Here is a 22,370-nt window from a genome sequence, read left to right on the forward strand (position 1 = left end):
CCTGCCACTGTCACTTGGCATTATTCACAGAAAAATAAGTACTATGTAGGGCTGGCCTGAGGTGGAATGAGGAAAAAAACACCCTGAGCACACATGTGGTGCTTTGCAGGCAGGTGCTGCACACAGCTCATACCAGCCAGTCCACAATACCCAACAGCTCCCTTCTCCCTGGGGAGGCGAACAGCTTCTCTACCTCTCCCATGGATTTATAGCTGCCTGCCTGCCAGAGTTTGAAAAAGTCCATTTATCATGTCTAAAAGATGTGAGTGACTTTTTGATAATGACTTTGTTTTAAGCACCATTCTTTAATTACTACCATAACTACATATTGAAACAAGTCTGCCTTTACTACCTTGCACTGTTTGTCTGCATATTTCAGTGGAATTGGGACATATATTCACATGAGGTGAGTGTATGCAAAAGACATGGCAGCCAACAGGAGTTCCTTGTGGGCAAAGAAGTTGCCACACTATCTGATATCTTGCCTTTTGACCAGCTGACACTGGTCAGCTGTAGAAAATACAGCAATTCATGTGCATGATTCAGTTGTTCCCATTTGTGGATCAGCAGCACAGTGAATGGGGTCTAATCCAAAGTGATCCCACTTCTCCTGCTGCTGCATCTCCTGGAAGACCCCCCTCACAGGCTGGGTTGGCAGCACACTGTCATTATCCTTGTCCTCTATGGATGTGGTGGCAGCTCTGAACAGGCAATGTGCCCCAAGAAAAGCAACAGGAAAGAGAAGAGTATCTATATATATGTGTGTGTGTATATATATATATATATATCCTTATTTAAAGAAGCGTTGGTTGAGTCACATTTATGTAATTTGTGAGTAACACCTGGAAGGATGACTAGAAGCATTGGATGATAAGCTGCTGATAAGCTGCAGTGTCTCATTTCCAATAATGGTGTTTCCTATTTTCTGCCAGGGCTTAAGCACCTCTCAGTAGAAGTACAACAGGGAAGAGTGAAAAAAGGCACAATTACCAGCTACTTCTGTGAGTTGCTTTCTTTTGTTTTAAATCATGAAGAGGATGAGGATATCAGCAAAGAAAAGCAAACTGCAAAGCTGGAAAACTGTTCTCAAAAGATAAAAGAACCATACAGCTGATGGACTAAAATGAAGGAAGAACCAATGCTATCATCAACACAGAGGACAATTTCTCTCCTGTCATTATTTTTAAGCAGAAAGTTTAAGGTCTTTATTATAATTAAAAACTGATGAAAAGTTTATGTGAAAAGTATCAGAAAATTTATGTGAAAAATATCACACTATAAAAATAAAGAATGTAAGTCTTACCTAACAGCATGGCCCCAAGATAAATTCCTACCTGCTCACTTCACACCAATGTCAATGAGGTACACACGACTGAACATGCTCCCTAACAGTTTCTTATCTGTTAAAGAGGGAAAATTCTTGATTTTCCTTCAAAGGACAGCAATTAGATATCAAGTAGTAAAAAAAAAAAAAAAAAAAAAAAAAGGCAAAAGCTTTCCCTTTAGAAAAGGGACAAACCAACACTGTACAGTAATTTTTGGGAAAAAAATTGGAAGAAAATAAATTTTGCTGATCAAAACAGGAGGGACTATTTGTATATTATTGTACATAGAATTGTGTTTTAACTGCGTCAGGAGGGAGAAGAAATTCTGCCAAAAATTTTTAAAGGAGGACAGCTGACAGAAAATCATTAAAATGCTTAGTGACAGCTGGATGCTGAATCAGAACTTGTGAATTCTTTGATTTCCTTTTTGATGCTGTTTTGATATAAGAAGGTAGACTCATCAGCTTAATTAAAAACACTCTGCAGGATTTTAATTTTCAAATGAGTCCACAGGAGTCCAGGAATTGAATTGTTTTCCTAATAAGGCACATTCTTGATGTGTTTAATTTGTAATGGGCTACCATGGAATAAACCACACTATATATAGTTTAAAAAATCCAAACCCAAAACCTCACAGGAAAGCAAAACAATGTCAAAGACAAGAAACTCTGAATAAACAAGAGGGAAGCTGACTGGGCAGAAGGAACACACACACCTGCTCCCAGCTCAGCCTGCAAGATCAAATATTTGGAAGGCATAACTCAGATTATGGAGGCTACCAAAAAACCCTGGGACACATGTCTAGAAAATGCTGAGGATAGATAATCCAGAGATGGTCCTCTCACCCTAAAATTACCCTGTAAACTCATCATCAAGAGTTTACAGTCAAGCTTGGGTGAAGAATCTTTCCACAATGTTTTCTCTCAGGAATAAAACTCTTGGCTAAACAAAGATTCTCTAGGCATATAAAGAATGGCTAAGGATTGGGTAAAGAATGAATAACAGCTGATATAGAATGTAAGTTCTTCCTTTTGAATGAAAGCCTGTTGGTGGGTTCTGAAGATGCTCTTAACCTGTCTGAACATCCTTGTACAGAGGGGGACTTGGTTAAGCTATGAGCAGCCTTCAAGCCCTTCATGCCTCAAGACCAAGACACAAATACTGAGAAATCAGAGGTGAGGGAAAGCCAGACTGATACTTCAGAATTATTTGAGAGCAAAGCATGGGTTACATTACCTATCCTGTAATCACAGCAAGACAGAAACAGTAAGGAGGTTTATTCCCAGCAAATATCAGCTTCAGATATGCACTTTGCATACACATACTTTGCTTTTCTCTAGGTTTTAGCTTTGCTTTTCTGGCCTACAAACCAACTTTGCTTATGTAGCACAAGGAATATTAACTAAAACGCAACTAATAATCTCTTACTGTACTTTCATGAAGCATGGATTTAAATCCAAGTTGAAACATACATACATGACCAGTATCCCTGGCAACCTGCTTCTCATGTATTTGGACAGGAGTATGGTAGCTCTTTCCCTTTACCTGGGTCAAAGATGGGCCATGGTGTCCATCCTATTGTATGTAATGCACTGCCTCCTCAAAGCTGTCCCTAACAGCTACTGAAAAAATACAAGGAGATTTGCAACAGGAATTTACACAACAGGAACTGGATGCTCCTTGTTCTCTAAAGAAAGGAAACCACATTTGAGATGCACATTGGGACAAAGTAAGAAGACATATCCAAGTTCCTTTGGGACAGGAAACTGCTATCCCCACAAATCCCATCATCACAAAGCAGTTTGTACTCTCCACACATCATACACAGCATCAGCAGGAACATCACATTACAATTTCAAACAATCTTTGGTAGGATGATGCCCCTGTCTTGCACTGATAAAAGTGTCTGAATTCCTTCTCAATCTACCCTGGCATACTCAAACTAACTGAATTCATACTGTGACTGAGTATTGCTATGAAATACTGTTTTCTCAATAATTTTTCTGAAAAAATTGTTCAAGTATGAAAACTTGGTCCAGAAACAACACACAGAAATGCCTGCATTAAAAAGAAAATTATTAAAAGAGCATTTCTTCTGTCTTCTTTATAGTATTGCTTGCTGTAATTTCTTGTCTACTATAAACTTCTGATAGAGTTTCAAACAGAAATATACCTTGATGTAATTGCACTCAAGCCTTCTGAGTGGAAGGTGTTTTCTAAGTGGAAAAATCATGCTTTTAGGTGAAATGTTCTTTCATGTGACATTCTAACTACACTGTTATAGCTGATAAAACGACTCCAGATCCTGACCCTTCAAAGCTCTCCTATAGATAAAGAAATCATTTTATTATCTTCCCACCTGGCTTTTTCCACAAGAATGTCTTAACAGAAAATCTAGAGCATAGAATAAAATATCATTGCCTCTGTCTACAGTGGTGGGAAGTAAGGCACAGTGGTCCTTCACTGTTTTAGCTTGACCAACCACACATTGAATCTAATTTGTGTGTTTATACTCAAAGAATCAATAAATGGGAAAGAGCAAAGCACCAAGCTTGGGGAAGTTCAATTTTTAACTTGTGCTCATTGCTTAACACCAATCAACCTGGTGCTCAGCATTCAACCTGACATATTTCTTATGGGCTGCAAACTGCAGACACAACAGCTCTGTCCCCAGCTTTCTCCCTGTTGCATTCAAGCATTTTTACTTGTTTATTCTCTTCCTTTACTTTCTATGACAGGACAGAAAGGGCAACCATACTTTTGGGAATAAAGTCAGTAAGTGAAAGAGAAAGGAAGTGGAACTGTAAAAACAAGCAGGTGGTAGAAAGAAAGTTTCCTTTCAAAGAGCTAATGATCTGTTATTATACAAGAGATGAGATCTGAAAACCAAGGACAGAGAAATTAAAACTGGCACAGAGAATAAGGGTCTGCAAGTTCAGACTTCCAGAGTGATGACCTATGGCTCTGGCCAACGAGCTCCATAGCAGAAACTCTGCACCGCTGCAAATTCCTCATGCCATCAGCAGGATGGATTGCCCAGCTTTCCTGGGAGGTGTCTGCTGAGTGCAGTCACTCTTTTCATCTGGTTTATCTCATAACTTGGCACAATGGTGTGCTCCTGGACTGACTGGAAAGGTTTATAGAAAAAAGCCAACCCCACTAAAACAGACATTACTGCATAGACACAGCTTGCCATGGACACCCTCCCCAAATGGGGTGACTGAGTGACAGGAGATAGGGACAGAGCAGGGTTCACTGATGATAGGTGGGCACTGGTCAAAGTAAAATAGTAATGCCCAGAAATACAGAAATAAACACTATAAACGCAATTATTTCATACCGCTGATACTTTTGACTCCTTGTTCACAGTGTTCTTTAACCATTTATTCCATATGCTGTCCTGAAATCTTTTTTGGGGGGAACTCTACAAATTTTTATTTAGTCAGAAGTTGAGCTGGATGGTTTTAACTGGCTCTGGGATAATATAAATATCTTTGGAACTTCTCATGAAGCCTTTTTTAGGGAACATACTTTCTCTCCTCCTTGCACAAATATATGCATACTTAGAACAAGTGGAGACTTCCCTCTATGACAAGCTGCCCTCTCCTACTCACTTCCTTTAGGGAAGACAGTATGTATGATCCTTTTAGGCTCAGCTGTCTCCACAAGCAAATCAGTCTTCTTTTCCTGAAGCAAAAACCAATTGTTGTGTGATGAACAAGGCCAGCCATTTCCTGCTCCACATGTGGAGCCCTGCTGCAGCATTTCATGTCTCTCTACAGCTGCTAACAGAGCACTCTTCCAAAGAATGCATTTTCATTTGGCATGGAGCATAATTCTGACTCACCCTACCCCTTCCACCCATGAACAGCGATGCCCCATTCCTTACTTGGGCCAGAGACAGAATCCTTTAAAGCTCTGAACTGCAACAGCGACATTTGAAATATGCTGCAAATTCCTAGTCCTCCTAAAGACTTTTGCAGCTTTTAGCAAAGGAACTTGCTCTTTTTTCTTTAGATCTTCTATTTTAAAAGAACAAAAACCTATTCAACAAATTACAGTTGCATTCTTCCTCAAGGTGGAGGGCTTATTAGGTTTTTTTTTTCCCCTACATAAGTTTAACTTGCCTCAGCAGCTTCCTTTATTCAATATTAGCTGCATTTGCTCCATAGGCATGTCAAACACTCAAAACACTGAAAGCAAAGCAGTGCCTCCTCAGAGATCAGGGATCTGGGTATGAGCTCTGCACAGATCACAGAACAGGGTGCTCCTCCCACGGCCAGCAACAGCTGCATTTAAAAATTCCACATTATAAAACTGTTCCTCACAGCCCTTGCATAAAATGCCTCAGCACACAAAAGAACAACATTATCTTCTTTTGTACTTAAATCAGGTCTTGCCATTGTGTGTCAAGCAGTTCTCCTGCATCTCATTTACCACGCAGCCCTGTCTCTTTTTGAGACAAGCAATTAAACTGGCTGTAGACAGGAGTTGTGCATTGCAAGAACCAAGATTTTAGAATCTGTTTCTGCCTCTTTTTCTGATGAGATATATTCCTTCTTCTAGTTTTATTCATGTTTTCAATTTCTCAGGATTTATAAAGCCTTCATATGCAATCACCAGCAGTTTAAGAAACACAAATATGAAAAAACAAGCTGTTGCCTAATTTTTTTCTGTACAGATGCAGAATTACCTAACAGAGTCCCTACGATCTTCTGCAGCCTGGCTTGCCTGTTGCGAGGTAAGGGTACCACTTCCATCCCTCCTTTCAGGGAATGTGCTCCTGAAAGAATAAAACTGCCTGGAGACAAACCTAGTTGTGATCTGAATCCATCCATCTCTTCTGTTTCTTCCTTTTGGCTCGGGTAATTCCAATTCTCATTCCTCTCCTCTGAACTCTGTCTTTTTTTTTGTTTTGTTTTGAGCTAGCCATTGGAAACAATCTTTATTCCTCTGCATTAGCAGTCAATTCCTGGTAACATGATAGATGACACAACTGGGAGTAACACAGACCTAAGCCCTGAGAAGGTTTAGACTCCTTGCTTGTTACAGGATAGCTCTCAAACACAACTAACTCACTCAGAGAATGGCAGATTATCAAGATCAAGAAGGCTGATGCTCTGCTCTAATGAGGTGAGAATACCAAAGGATTTTTAGAGGTTATTTAGGTACATATAATATACCTAGTTATGTCTCATTTATGCTGCAGTAGAGGATCAGCCCTGAAGTCAGACATTTAACAAATAAGTAAAACCACAAATAAATCTCTGTCATAGGGAAGCAGGCATCTGGGATGGCATCAAGGAAAACAGCTGGAAGAGCAGAGAGAGGAGCCAATGGGAGCAAGGCCATTTTCTGCTGCATCAACACAGAGTGCAACAGAATTATCAAAACAATTTCTAGTTATTGCAGGGAAACAGCTGATACTATAAGAAAACAGCATTATCAAAGGTGAATTTTGGCTGAAAGTTCTGGATAAGACAATGGTAAGTATAGCAGTTGTATGCTAAGTAATTATACAGAGAGAAGGTTGGTAATTGCTGTCTTACAGGAAACCAGTAGTTGAAAACATGAAAGTTGCTTCTGAGTTTAATCAGACCTTTGTCAGAGCTACCATGGTGACAAAGGAAACACTGAGAATTCATTTCCTAATAAGCAGCCTGTAAATACTCTGAATAGAGATAACTTGGTCGCTACATTTATTGGAAATGCAATCAGGACATGCTAAATAAGGTGAAACATGGTAAATGTGGTATCATCAGAACAGATTACAGTTGGGTTTTGTCTTTTCATTGTCCTGGCTGACATCACTGGGTTATTTTCAGGCAGATGCAGGGCAAGTGATTTCATAAAAATTTTGCTGTGTTCATCCAACACAGATCAGTCCCTTGGAAATCATCTCACCCCTGGGAATGTGATAGTGAGTCCATATAATACCAGATCTTTGCAGGGGGTGATGCTATAATGAAGCAGTCTCAGAATACTTTCACAATCTCTCTGGGTATTAAGATAGGAAAGCACATGGCCCAAACTGTGTGACACCTAATTTCTCTCCATCTGGAAGCAGGTGTGCTATAAATTCTGAAATATGGCACTCACAACAGTCAGCACATGATTGAATGCAAGAACAGCTGCTCTAAGATAATTCTCATTTATAGGAGGGCTGTGGAGGTTACTAACAGAAATAAACTGTTGCTTACCTTTCAAAAAACAACTTATGTGTGCAAGTTTTAGCCTTTGGGATATTTAAGCTAATATTTATATTAGGCCCCTGGCTTTACTGGGAACTGGGGATACATGGAGAGGCAAGGGAAACTCCTGCTGTCTTTTCATAAATTTGGGGCTGAGTTTTGTTGATCTGTTCCATTTTTTGGCAGTTAAAAGTCAGTGCTTTAGAAAAGATGTGCACTCCCATGAATGTGCCACTGCAAAAGGCTTGGCTGTTCAGGACGCTGCAGCCAACAAACCCCAGTGGGGGTGGAAGGGCTGTGCCATCCTTCAGCCAATGCTGAGCACTCCTGAGCATCTTCCACCCCCACCTGCTGCACACATGCACCAACCAGATGCTTGGTATGTCCTCATGTGGTCAGAAAGCTAAACTAAGGAAGAGGAGCATGGCTGTCATCTCCCACTTTGGCTGGCACAGCAATAATCCATAATCCTGGGTGGAAGGAAGAGAGGAGCTGAACACGTGGCTGGGAAAGCTGTATGGGCAGGATGTGAAGCACAGAGCTCACATGCTGGAAACAGAGGCCACCAAAACAACAGATTGAAGTCCCTGACTCCACAGCTGGTCTTGCATAGCTTTTGCTTTAATTTGGATTATTCAGGTATTATAAAAAAGTTACTTTGAAAATGTTTTTCTCAAAACTCTGAGTTTAAAATTGTATTAACTCTACTCATAAGTGAAATAAAATCCCAACATGCAGGTCTCCCACTAATAATTTCCATCCCTCCATTTATTTATTTATCCCATTTGTAATGCACTCTGGAAGTCAGCTTCACACAGTGATCTCATCTCAAGCCCCTTTACTATGCAATCTGAACTAACTTTATATTTGTTTCTCTCTAGAGATCCTTAAACAATTTTTCTCAAGAGCTCTATACTTATCCTCACAAACTTTTTCTGCTGGGTCAAAAGCAAGGATGTGGTCATATAAATTACATATTAGCCAGCATTTTTATTCAACTTGTTTTTTGTCCCTAATGAGTTGTAGCTTGAAATTTGTAAGCAAGCTAAATCAGATAGGAGTTTAATTAATTTTTGAATAAGTCTGTTTACAGCTAGCTCAATGATTTTCAAATTAACTTCTATAAGTATTAACTTCTACAAGTATTTCAAATTAACTTCTACAAATTTAGGGTTAAAATATTATCTGTTTTATGATCAGTCACATGAACATTTATAGGCAGTCCCATTCTAATAGATAGCACATTAAACACATTTTCCTTTCCCCTTATTCTTTGGAGAAATGCTAAATGATGAGGGTTCAATAAAAATATTCCTCAAATCTTCCCTTTCCATCCTTTAGCATGCACAGCTCTCATAATGTCATAGTGCAATTATTTTTTGTCAGTTCTGGCAGAACAAGATCTTGAACATCCTTTCAAAACCACAAAATATAAGTTACCTGTATATTTTCAAATCACCATGAGGTAAGCTGCAAAGACCCAAAATGTGACCAACCTTTGTTAGGGTTCATGCACACACCTACCTCGTGGTAAATGAGAACAATCCATGGTGAGACAGGTACTGAGGCTCCTAGAGAAGCAGCTCAGCTAAAACAGGTCTGGTGCCAGCATCTCTAGAACTTGGGTCTACAGGGAATGTTCTTTCATTCCTAATTATCATATTACAAATGAGCCTCAAACCTGGCCTGGGATGATTTGTTCTGAAGTTTAACAATTTCATGCTCAGATAAATTATATTCTGTCTTTTCCCCTTTGAAGACCAGTATGGGAAAGGTGGCTCAGGAGTTTGAGCTGTGAGAGGTGTAGTTAGGATGCATTTGCAGTACCTTCAACTATCTCCTATGTTAAGATATCTTTTAAAAGGAGTGCTGAGTGCACTTGGAAAATGAGCTGTTCCCTGCAGTGGTGGGATCTCCAGGATGGGGGCTGGCAGCTGTACAACGATGCTGTACCAGACCAATTTTTTCTTTCTCACCTCCACCACCTCAATTATGGGGGAAAAAATCCCCAGACGTGCCAGAAGGGAGGTACTCTCCCAGCTGGGAGTGCAGGTACCACAGCCACCCACCTTCCTCTACACTACAGCCCCCACCCTTCCTCCATGCTACCAGCTGAGAGATGCTGTTTCCACAAATGGCATTTCTCAAAACTCTCCATTTCTCAGCTCCCAGCTCCGTGCTCACCTGCTGCTGTGCCTTTTAAACCTCTCCACTGAGCCCATGCAGTGCACGTGCTCTCTCTTGCTGGTCTTACTTCCAGGACACCATTAATCTCCAGACACAGATGCAGCACAATTCCACTTATGCTGCTACTTCCCACATCATTCCTGACACCTGGAAAACTCCATTTTTAGAGCTCATTGGTCTCACTTCTCTTAAGGATTACACTGCTGCAGACAGTGCTCTGGTCATCTTCAAGGCCTATTACAAAGTTCATGAAAAACAGGAGACTTGATAACCTTGGCCCAACCCATTTGTCCCATTCTTATCTCATCAGAGAATTCTGGAGCAGTAGAAACCATAGAGACACTATCTCAAGCCTAACATATCCATGTGCCTTTGAATATATTACACCACATTCCCTAGCAATTAGTGTTGCTCTTTTTTTAGTTTTTAAATTTTATTGGTGCACATTTTTTTTCTGTTATCCATTCTGGTTTTAGGTGGGTTTTTATTACTGACTACTGTGGAAACAGTAAAAGACAGGTCCTGGCACACGAGAAGGTGCTCTGGTTTTCAGCATTGGGATGGAGAACTCAAGCTTCTTGCTTTGGCCTCATCTAAAGGCCACAGGGTGTCCTTTTGGGAAAATGGAAGTTGGAAAGGACCTGGTGTTTCAGCTCCCTGTGTGTTGATCCCAGCTGAGGGAGGAGAACACACCTGCTCCCCAGAAAGCTGCTGAAGGTCTCTGAGGGAGAGCTGCTCTCTGAACCCCACAGACCGTGACAGGCTGGGAAACAAAGAACTGGGGGAGATTAATGGTGACCAAGAGCACAATTTCTGATGCCAAGGAGGTGCCCAGTTGCCCAGGGCTGTGTCTGGCAGGGCCCAGCAGCTGCTGCTATACTGCACTGCAGCCTTTACGTGGCAGCAGAGCCCAGCTCAGCTCCGGCCACCACCACGGCAGGACAAGCAAGGGCCAAGCTCAGGCAGGACTGTCACCACAGGGCTACACTGCAGAGGGGGTTTTAAGCACCAAAAAGACCATTCTGCCAAAAGCAGGACAGCTGATATGATGGCACTTTAAATAATGGTGCATTCTGACTCAGCTCACCAGGGTCTCTCTGCCACAAAGGTTGATGGGTGCTGCTTTCTATGGCTCCATAATTCTGCCTAATTATACCTTAAAAGGTAGGAGTAAAGAAGTTCCAGAAACTTCATGTTCTCCTGTGAGGGTTTTTAGTGTTAGCAAGAGCAGAATGCTCGTTTTTTAGTGTTAGCAAGAGCAGAATGCAGCCACTGCCACCAGTGAGCAAACAGGGCCACAGTGACAGTGTGGAGGGACAAGAGCCTCTGAAAATGTCAGTCTTCAGCTGAGTCAGCTCATTCAGACAGCACAGCAGTGGTGTGAAAGCTGGGCTGTTCAGGCTACCCCCTTGCATAATCCACCATATAATTCCCATCTCCTTATCTCAACACAGCATTCCAAATCCATGGATCTGCAGCTTCCAAAAGTAGCTGAGAAACCAAGATCCTAAAGGGCACCAAGGAAACAAAAACTGTATGGCCAACTGCAGCTACGTCTACATGTCCATCGTTCACTCATGCTCCAGTCTGAGCCTGACTCTGCAGCCCCATAGCAGACCAAGCCCAGTGCTGACATCTATTCCACAAGCCAGCATTCCTCTGTCTGAGCTCTCCTGCCTGAAAATCCATTGGGCCAGAAAAGGCTCTTGGCAAAAGTTCCTGATCCAGCCTGCAGCACCATTTGGCTCCAGTGTCATCTCGAGCCCCCAGATAATGTTATAGCACAAGGAATGGCAGTTGCTAAGAGAAAAACATTGCCATGATCTACACTTGGCAAACCTTTCCAAATACTATTTCCAAATGTGGAAATACTAGGAGATTTTTTTTTTTTTAATCAGTAGTAAACAAATCAAGGAATGCTTTTGGATTAATATCAGCTAAACTATTTGCCACATTTGTATAAAGTAAATAATATCGCTTCACCCTCCACTAATTCAGTTACTACACTTTATAGCATTTTATATTTCTTTAGACATCTGAAAAATGATCAAAGCTGACATTTTGGAACATTGTGGTTTCAGGCTCCCTTCCTGTATAAAAAGAAGCAGCCAGGAAATTTTAAACCTTTTTGGTTTTAAAGAATTAGACTAAATTTCCAGTGAAGGCTGAATTCTAAAATCCAATTACTTTGAAACAAAAAATATCCCAGGAACATTTAGGGAACAAAATAGTGTCCACAATCTCAAGTGTCAGTTTTATTTAGAATATAAAATCATAGAAAGTCAGTTTTTGAAATTATAGTGCTGAAATATTTGGTTACAACATTAATGAAATAATAATAATAATAAAGATTGAAGTAAGAAAACAGGTAGGGATTAAAAATGTCACAGTTTGACATTTTGAATAATACAAGAGAATAAGTTGAAGGTGATATTAGTGGCAGCAATGATTTTGAGTCTCCAAAGAGAGTTCATTAACAATCTTTGCTGACATCTAAATCCACATAAAAAGCAAAGGCAGGGAAGGAGAACTGGATGACTTTCAGAATCTTAGACTTCCAATTAGGAAAACCTGACCAAGAAGAGACAGAGAAGGACTTTGATCAGAGTTGGTATGGGAAATTTATTTGCAGATGTTAATTGAAATAAACTGTGCAAAAACACTAAGGAAGGGAAGTGTTTTCCTAGATGTGAATTCCTTATTGGTTAAAGCGTGTGTATTCATTTTGTTTTGGGCTTTTTCCAAGCAGATGTGCCAAATATGATAACAAACACTCAATCTGGGTAACAGCTAGGATCTAACAATCACAATGTGATCAGAGCAGAGATGCTGAAGTATTAAGCACAGCAAAACAACAAGCCAAAGACTTCTACCTGAAGCAAATCTGAATCTGAAAACAAGATAACCAGAATGAAATCTGACTTGCAAGTTTGCAACCTACAGTAATAATTGAGTAATTAAACGACCAAGAAAGAAACAGACTTCTGATCTCACAGGGGCAATACATAGAAGGGGAGGGCATAGTTCAGGGTTGTTTGTTGGTTTTTTTATCCAACAAACATTGCACTGTATCTTAGCAAAGCTCCTCTGGAAGTAAATTTGAAGATGATCTGTGAAATGTATACCTACATTTACCTTTACTGAAATTTGCTACATTTGGGGTTTTTTTGAGTGAGTGAAGATGAAGGAGTTGTTCAAACCAGTTTGCTGGAGAGCTTGTTGCCTTGCTGAGGAGTCATATATACAGCAACCAAGCTAGGAATTCAAAGCCTTGCCAGAAATCCCAAAATACTGTCAAACTTCTCAGTTTTAACACTGAGAACATTTTCAGAGCAGCAAGATCTGAATTTATAGTATAGTCCTGACTCTCCTAAAGTGAGACTCCTGCACTAACAACAGCCCTTTACACTGAATTCCTAACTTTTCAGTAACTCAGAAGTTTGTGCCTTTATTTTTTATACATATATATATATATATATAATTACAACTTGCAACTTGCCCTATCCCTAAGACAGGACCTCATGTACCATTTCTCTGAACAAATGCCTTCCTTTTAAGGCAGCAACTGAAACCAAGAGGCAGCAACACCAACTGAACAGTCCTGGGGTCTCAGAAGAGGCACACAATGAAGATATGCAGGATGCCTCCTTTTGCTCATCCCCAAATTGACTCAACACCTTCATGTACAAATGGCAAACACAGCTCAAGCAGACTTTCAACTCACAGTCAAATGCTCTTGTTTTCAACAGAACTGCTCTGGAGAGTCACAGCTTGGAGATTTGAGGACCATGTGTTGAACGCCCACAAATTAGACAAGTTCAGGAATAGTATTTTTTTACCTATTTAAAAACTGGGTAGAAATCAGACCATTTATAGTGTAATGTTGGAGAAGCTTCTAGGAGCTTATATATCAAGGAATTATTATGCAGATACCACAACCATTATTCAACAAAAAAAATTGGCAACATCTACAGTATGAACCCAGGGTTTCTGAGGGGAGGAGGGAGTTTTAAAAATTTATCAGAATGGTCTGGACACACATGAACTTTCTCTGCCACATTTATCATTTAATTTTCCTTTAAATGGGACTGTCAAGCTCTTTGACTAATGGAATGAATCAGAGATATGTTACAAAAGGTTTAATAAGGAGCTCTCCACGATTTTCCAGTTGTGTCAGCACAATGAGTCTGACTGCATCCAGCAAGAGGCATCTCTCAAACACAATCCAGAGCCTCCACAGTCAAATTTACTCTCCTTGAGACCCTCCATAGACCCCAGCTTCTGACTCTCAGCTCACCAGTGTCTCTCTGCCACAAAGGTTGGTGGGTGCTGCTGTCTATGGCTCCACAATTATCCTTAATTACACCTTCAAAGGTAGGAGTAAAGAAGTTTCAGAGCTCCCTTTTTCTTTATGGAGTCACAAAATTGTTAAGGTTGGAAAAGACAACATTAACGAGACCAACCATTAACCCAGCACCACCATGTTCACTACTCAACCACATCCTCAGGTGCCACATTCACATGCCTTTTGAATACTTTCAGGAATGGTCATTCCACCTCTTCCCTGGGCAGCCTGTTCCAGTGGTTAACAACTCTTTAGGTGAAGAAATTTTCCCAAATATCCAATCTAAGACTCCCCTGGCACAACTTGAAGCCATTTCCTCTTGTCCTGTCTCTTGTTACTTGTGAGGAGAGGCTGAAACCCACCTTTCTCCAGTTTCCTTCCAGGGAATTGTAGAGAGTGACAAGGTCTCCCCAGAGCCTCCTTTTCTCCAGGTTAAACACCTCCAGCTCCCTCAGTTGCTCCTCATAAGACTTGTGCTGCAGACCCTTTGCCAGTTTCACTGCCCTGCTCTGGACATGCTCCAACACCTCAATGTCTTTCTTGTTGTGAGAAGCCATTATAAACCAGTTTTAAACTAATCACTTCCTTCACTTTGTGTTATATCTGGAGCAGTATCACAGAGAAAGTTGGATCCCATTCACTTGGAAATGAGTTATTACCCTTCTGTTCAGCTCTGAAATTAATTTTATCTTCCTTTAATCAGTGCTTCTATTTAGGGCATAATGATGTTCCCAACTTGCTATACTGCAAATTAAATATTTTTCTTATAGTATTACAAACTAGAATCAGTACAGTGAAATTCAGCTGTGCCACAGAACCACAGACTGGAGTAGGTCAGCAGGAACCTCTGGGGACCATCCAGTCCAACTCCCTGCTCTAGGCAGGGTCATCTACAGCACATTGCTTGGGGCCCCATCCAGTAGGGTTTTTAATAGCTCCAAGAAAGAAAGGAGACACCACAGTTTCTCTTGGCAGCTTGTACCAGTGGAGAAAAAGAAGCTTTTTCTTAGGCTTAAGTCAATTTTTTCATATTTGAATGAGTGTGACTGCATCCATCAAGAGGCATCTCTCAAACACAATCCAAAGGCTCCACAGTCAGATTTACTCTCCTTGACACCCTCCATAACCATCAGGCCCTGGCTTCTGACTCTCAGCTCACCAGGGTCTCTCTGCCACAAAGCTTGGTGGGTGCTGCTCTCTATGGCTCCCTAATTCTGCAGCTGCAAGAGGGGCAGCACCAGATGAACCAGTCTGTGGCCTCAGGCTGCTGTCTGAGAAGGATGCCCATGCTGCAGCAGCCCCTGAAGCGGTTCAGACAGCTGAGCACACCTAACCTCCATTGTGGGAAGGTGTAGTACATGAAGTTTACACCTTCAAAGGTTAAGAATAAAGAAATTTCAGAGCTGCCCAGATCCCTCTGAATGGCATTACATATGTGTGCACATGTCTGCTCCTTCCAGTTTGGTATCATCTGCCAGTGTGTGCAGAGGGCCCTGTCTCACCTGCAAAGTCACTAATGAAGCTATTAAGGGGTACTAGCCAGTATTCACTCCCTACAGTATCCATCAGAGACTGGGGTCCAGCTGGACTCTGTGTCACTGATCACAATTCTCTGAACTCAATTTCAGCCAATTTTCAGACCATCTTGCTGTCCACTTATCTAATCCACATTTCACCAGTTTGTCAAGGAGGACGTTATGACAGACTCTGTCAAAAGCCCCACTAAACTCAAGGCATCCAACTTCCACTGCTCTTCCTTCAGCTCCAGGGAAGTCATCTCATTGTAGAAGGTCATTAGGCTGATCAAGCATGAATTGATCAAGCTACTAAGAGAACTTTTTAAATCTGTGCTGTCTACTCCCAATCACCACTGTGTCCTTCATATGATTAAAAAGAGCTTCCAGCATTATTTGCTCTACCACCTGCCCAAGAGATTGAGAAGAGTCTGGCTGGCCTGTAGCTCCCGGATTCTATTTCTTGCTGTTCCTGAAGACAGCAATGAACTTGCTTTCTCCCAGTCTGCAGAAACCTCCCCTGAGTGACACAACTTTTTGGGGAGTTGAAAGTGAACTCATATTGGTCAGTGATGCATCCCCATCATGTCCCACAGACTTCTATTCATTCAGTTTGTTCAAATATTCCCTGTCCTGATCCTCCTTCACAGAGGGTAGGTGGTCATTGCTCAAGACCTTCCCATGGGTCTCACATGCCTTGGTTTCCAAAACTCAAATATCATCAGCACAGACCAAGGCAAAGGATACATTCATTATCTTGGCTTTTTCCATGCCCTTTGTCACCTGATCTCCTACCCCATTCAGCAGTGGGACCATGTTTTCCCTACTCTTCCCTTTTGTACTAATGTGCCTGTAGGAGGCTTTTCTGCAGCCACTCACTGCCAGATCCTGTTCCAGATGAATCTTGGCTTTGTAACTCCATCCCTGCACGCTCGGACAGCGTCTCTCTATTCACACAATGAACGTTCCCCACTGTGAATTACACAAGTCCACAACAAACTTCCTTTTAAAGAAGCAAGGAAAAGATTTGAAATTTGAAATTTCCATTCCAGTTCCGGGGTCTGCAGTGACACTCACCCGATCTGTAGCGCTCATCCCGTGACCCTGAGGACCGGCGGCGGTGGTACCGGGAGGAAGAGGATGGAGTGACAGGAGTCCGACGTTCTTGTGGTAAGGCCTGGTCCACCCCTGCATCAATGAAAAAAAAAAACCAAACAGCTCATTCTGATTGAATTTTGGAAGATTTATAGTGAGGAGTGCAGCATACACTAGGAGTAGGAAATGAACATTCAGTGCCTAAAGCGCGTCGTGTCAATTGGCTGCACACTACTTGCCTCTGGTCTGCTTTTCTGATGTGGTTATTTTCCTGGTTCTCTCTAAAAACCCTTTTTTCCAGGGTCATGGACAACATAGAAAGAGCAAACAGACAGTAAGCTTGGCATTTTTTATCTCACAAACAGATGACTTTTCATAAAGTAGTATTTAGGACATATTTTAATGAGCTAATAAAGACAGAATTGCAATGGATATTGAAACCTTCCTGCAAAATGGTTCCTAGGAAAATCTGGTGTGTATCATCTAAAACCTCATCTGGCTGGATGGTGTCAGCTGGTGACAACACAATTCTAACCTATGGAAACTAGTTCCTGTGGGAAGGAAACTAGTGATAATATCTGGCGTCATTATTACCTACCAATGGTCAGAAAGTAAACTATGACTGCACCAAAGCAGGCTGAAAACAGTAACCTGTTCAAGAAAAACAACAAAAATAGACTTGTAAACCTGCGGTATTTGAATATGCTGAGCCTAAACATCCAGTATTTTAAGATTCAAACCTTTTATTAATCCCTTTCCCATAGTGAATTTGCTTTTTTTTTTTTAAAGTACTTTCTTGAAAGCTTCTTAAACTACAGTTGTAATATAACAGCAACATGATATATGAACACTTCTGAAATTGATGTTCTTTGACAACTTCCAGAGAAGAGTGGAGGCAATGATTTAAGCAGGAAAGTTCAAACAAACAAGAGGAAAAGAAAGCAAACCTGTATCTGTAATGGTGGCATGAGGTGGTTCCCTGCTCTCTTCCAGAGAAGAACTGAGCAGACAAGCCCAGCTGATGCATTCAGCTTTGAGCTAACAAAGCACAGAGCCTTGGGTGTGTGATGCACAGGGGTAAAGAACAGGAGGACCTGACAAAACTAAATTTATTCTTTTCTACAATATTTTGCCTTTAAGAAGTAGTTACACACCACATGTAACTGTAAGAACACAAGTAAAACTGGTCCCTTGCACTTAGGGCTCAAATGTAGGACTAATAACTTGAAACTGGATTCAGCAAAACAATGCTTGGAAATACGCTCATATTTTTCAATTAAAACATAATGTAAAAACTCTCCACTACTATTTCCAAACAGTTCAATGCCAGCTTATTGGAGAGGGACAAGAGTTTACATTTGTGGAAACAAGAATTTCTATGTAGACTACAGACCAACCAAAAATCCTGTGATTACTTCAATCAGTCTCAGCTGGGTTGCAATGGACTCTTTAAAAAAGCATCTTTTGAAAAAAGTTGGCATTGTATGCTTATTTCTTTGTGAAAATAAACTGCACTCGAAATCCAGCTTTTCTCTTAAATCTTTGAATTATCAGCAATGTCAAGTCTGCTTTGATTCTGTGGAGGAATGGTTGGTTGGCCAAAAAACATGCTTGGAGTAAAATCTCATAGGCGCCTAAAAGATAGAATGAATCCATAAATTTTCCTCTACTCAGATTGTGATTAATAATTCACTCTCTTAAATCAAATAAAATGTCTTCATTTAACTCCTCTGTCTCCATACCATAGTACTGCATAATTTCACTTGCTCTCATTTCCCTTAATGTTCTTTCAGTCAGGTGAACCTGACTACTAAATCACTGAAATAATCAAAAGGAGTACTTTCTACTCCTTTTCATATACCAAAATAAATATGTTCTTCTCCCTTTTATATTCAGAATTTTTCCTCCTTTATTTGGAAACCCTGAAAATAAGCAATATACAGTTAATAATAAAAATAATTTATACTGAAATTTTTCAAAAAAATATGTTTCAGTCTGTATGAAATGCTAAGCATCATTACTTGTCACAGTCCTGTCACCCTGTTCTAAGTTCTTCTAAGCCTTCTGATGTTTAATTCTTATAACAAGCTTTCTCACATGCTTTACTCTAAATAATTATTGTTTTACATTCTTTTCTGGAGAAGGAGAAATTTGATAGACTGTTGGCTTGTCCAGTGTCATTGGAGAGGTGACACCGTCATCCTCCAATCCACTGTCACTTTTGAAAATCTATAAATGTTGGAGTCAGAAATTAAACTGCCCTTCTTTTTCCCTTGGAAATTCCATGCCTGCGTTGTTTTATTCCGTGTCCTATAGCGACACAGTCCTTATCTACACCATCAGGAATGAAATAATTTCTGTCAATCACATAAATTCACAAAAATCCTAGAAAAACACACCCAAAAATTCTACACCTAACACTGATGCTGTGTGACAGAGGTTTGCTAAGAAAAAGCAGTGCCACATTTCCCAGAGCAAGTGACTTGTGTAGGGCAATGGCATGTGGAGAAAAACAAATGAAGATAATTGAGATGTTGCCACTGCAGTACAACATCATGATGATACAGGAAAAGGAGATTAACTGCATCTTCCAAACAACAAAACCACATGCAATAGGCTTTAGAAACACCTAGGGGAAATTAAATTGTGAGGAAAAGCATCAGTTTCAGAGGTACACAACTGCTGTAGGAGGGAGATCTTCCAGGCAGACCTGAAAGCTATTGGGCAAAATACATCCAAGCCTGTGGCTTCCTTCTCCTGGCTTAGTGACTGTGAGACATTTTAAATCCCTTTTCTGCAGCGCTGGGCAGTACACAAACACCTTTTTCCAGGTGCAAAATAAACAGTGCACATCAGATAACACCAAACGCTGACCCTGCCATAACAGAAAACACAGGACACCCAACTGGCCAGGCAGTGCTGCTGCCCACAGCACTCCCCAACACTGCCAAGGGCTCTTCCCTCCTCAAGTTCACTAGGGAGATTATGTTTTTACTACAGATACATTAAATGTCTCATTTAATCTTAAAACTGAGACACTTTAGCAAGTTTTATTTCCTTCTGCTTTGTATACATGTGTTTGTTCTTTTAAGTAAGTCCATTCTGACCCAATGGGCAACATGAAGTTTCTTCAGGAAATAGTCAGGATGGAGGGAGCCCCAACTCATCATCCCGCACCAGCAGTCATTTAAGGCAAATGAAAACTAAATGAGAATATCAAAATGTCTTATGAGATCTAGGGGATCATTTGATGGCTTTACTTCCTACTTACCCATACATATCAAAACAGTGAATAAATCTCTACCCAAGAGTGGCAGAACATCTGAACTTGGCCCACTGACAACACCAATTAAGATAAGGAAGTTAATTGTGTGCTAAAATACAATTAGGTGGGGACATCTCTTTGTATTATGTTCCTCTAGGGTGAAAAACCAGAAAGCACTGTCCCACTTTGGAGGGACAGCAAGGAACTGGATGACAGTTCCCTACTGAAGGGGCTGGAGCAGGAATTAGCTGGATTGCCTGGACTGGCATCTTGGCTTCCTGTGCACCCACTGGCTCCCACAGCACCAGCAATGGTGTGTGTGACAAAGGACACAATAGCAAGGACCCACACACTGCCACTCCTGAGCCATGGGTGGGAGTAAAAGCCATGCAGAATAATGACTACATGAAATCACTGAAGTGTTGCCACAAATAAAGTGGTGTTAACAGCCAAATTGTTCACCTCCATGAAGGCTCTAGCAGTATAGTGCAGTAACAAGAATATTTTTTTTTTCACTTCTGAACATAACTAAACCCAAAAATTGATAGCTTTCAGAGCCAGCACAAGGGTCTGTGAGTTAAGTGCTAATGCTTGTTCAAGTGCAGCTTTATCCAGATGCGTTTGTGAATCGGTAGCATGATGGCTGAAGAATCCATACTTGGATCAATTCCTAAATTTAAGGAGGTGGCAAAGCAATGAATGGCTTTCCTAAGAAAAAGGCCAGTGTCATGCCAGTGCCCTGTGCACAGACACAGTCACTGTCAAAGCAGCAAAATTCCTAATAACACCATGGTCTACCCCAGCCTTGCAGATGAAGCAGGACTTTACCAGGTAAGCATGATTAGCACTTGTGATTGACTCTTTGCAAGCCGTGAAGAATTTCAGGAAAATATATATGCCTGGAACACAGTTATTTTATATGAGAGGCCTAGCAATCAGTGCTTCATGGTTATCTTATCACAACACACACAGCCATCAGCAGGTGCACTGGAGCAAACAGACATGTTCCTAACACAAGCTAAAGCTCCTAAGACACCTTTATATGTCTACAAGAAGGTGCTCCAGCTAAGCTCCCATTATGAAAAACAGAGACCTAGACCAGAACTCAGGATTCTAAACAAAGGTGTCAAAGTTTGCAGATGTTGTGAACTGTGATATCTGGCTTGGCCAGAATGGCACTGTCCCCTTGAAGTGCTGTTTTATGTGTGCTCACTCTGTGCAGGTGTCTCCAGCACCTCAGGAAGTCCTGAATCAGGCACCCATCTTCAGGCAACTCTGGAAATCCAGTGAAGCCTTGAGAGCTGTGCAAGTGGTCAATGCTTTGGAATAAACTGAAAAGCTCTTTGGGTTTCAGAAACTGAATTAACTATATCTATAAGAATGGAAGCATAAATATAAGGTTAATGGGCAGACAACTTAATGCAGATATATCAATCCACAAATCCTAATCTGCAAGCTGGGTCCTGTCTTGACTGAATTTAGCTAGAAATGCAAGAGCCTCAGTAAAGCTATTTAAGCAATACCACTGCAAGCTGGATAGCTTTATTTTTAAGTGCATGGAAAGTACAAAACTGTCAGCTGGAAGCAGGCTTCACCTCTTTTTAATTTTTTTTTCCCCCTTCACCTCCTTGTTCCTCCTTTCTTTATTACTTCTTTTTGTAGCTAAATTGCAACACTATGTGCTGATAACATGGCAATAGCTGCAGTGCCCTCTCCAACAAAGGACAATTATTTCCTTATTGTCAGCTGACAAGTTGCTTTGATGTATCTCTTAGTCCTAGGTCTTTGACAAATTTTTGAATCTAAAAATATTTAAAAGCTGAAATGTCTAACTGAGAAGAAATTGAAGGCATTCTTAGACAGAGGCTACATTAATTGTTCTAAAACTAACTTACAATGTGTGCCCCCAGGAGAGAGAGCTGTAGGATAAACCAAACAACTCCAGGGCCACTGGGAAGGAAGGCACACAGTGCCTGCAGTGCAGTTTTAAGAAACAGTATTTACCTTCCCTTCACAGTATTTCCTGAGCTTCTATTCAATGGCTGATGGCTCAGCTTTAAAAGTAAACCCAGGTATGAACACACAGTATGTTTTGTAAACATGCTAAATGTCACACCATCCCCATGGAACTCATTACTTAGTGTGGCATTTCACTCTTCCCATCAAATGTACAACTAAGTAATGAATTCACTGGATAATCCAAGGGAGACTTAAAATGCAATACTTCTAACCAAAGACATCCAGGAAAGTGGAGCCACGTTCTGCTAGATAAAGCTGGAAAAATGTAATTTCTGATTAGATTTGTTTAATTAAAAGTTTTCCTTCACAGGTGAGCTTACTCTTGGTCTGACTTAATCCACATACTCCAAATTTTCTTTCATTATTACAATCTCAGTTTTGCCTTCCAGCATTTCCTTGAAAGGTTTAGCTTTCAATTCAAGCTTAGCA

At 40.8% G+C, this 22,370-nt stretch overlaps 1 protein-coding gene across 6 annotated transcripts in view; it reads right to left on the bottom strand.

Annotated features, from left to right (window-relative positions):
• Positions 1 to 22,370, bottom strand: part of DIP2C (disco interacting protein 2 homolog C) — a 310,834-nt gene that overhangs the window by 116,807 nt on the left and 171,657 nt on the right. For all 6 annotated transcript variants that reach the window (XM_074554492.1, XM_014269188.3, XM_005480400.4 and 3 more), the window contains one exon: positions 16,640 to 16,750. In XM_074554492.1, the coding sequence (XP_074410593.1) occupies positions 16,640 to 16,750 (111 nt within the window). The remainder of the gene's footprint in view (positions 1 to 16,639; positions 16,751 to 22,370) is intronic.

Source organism: Zonotrichia albicollis, chromosome 1 (genome assembly GCF_047830755.1).
Source record: "Zonotrichia albicollis isolate bZonAlb1 chromosome 1, bZonAlb1.hap1, whole genome shotgun sequence".
Classification (NCBI taxonomy): Eukaryota; Metazoa; Chordata; class Aves; order Passeriformes; family Passerellidae; genus Zonotrichia; species Zonotrichia albicollis.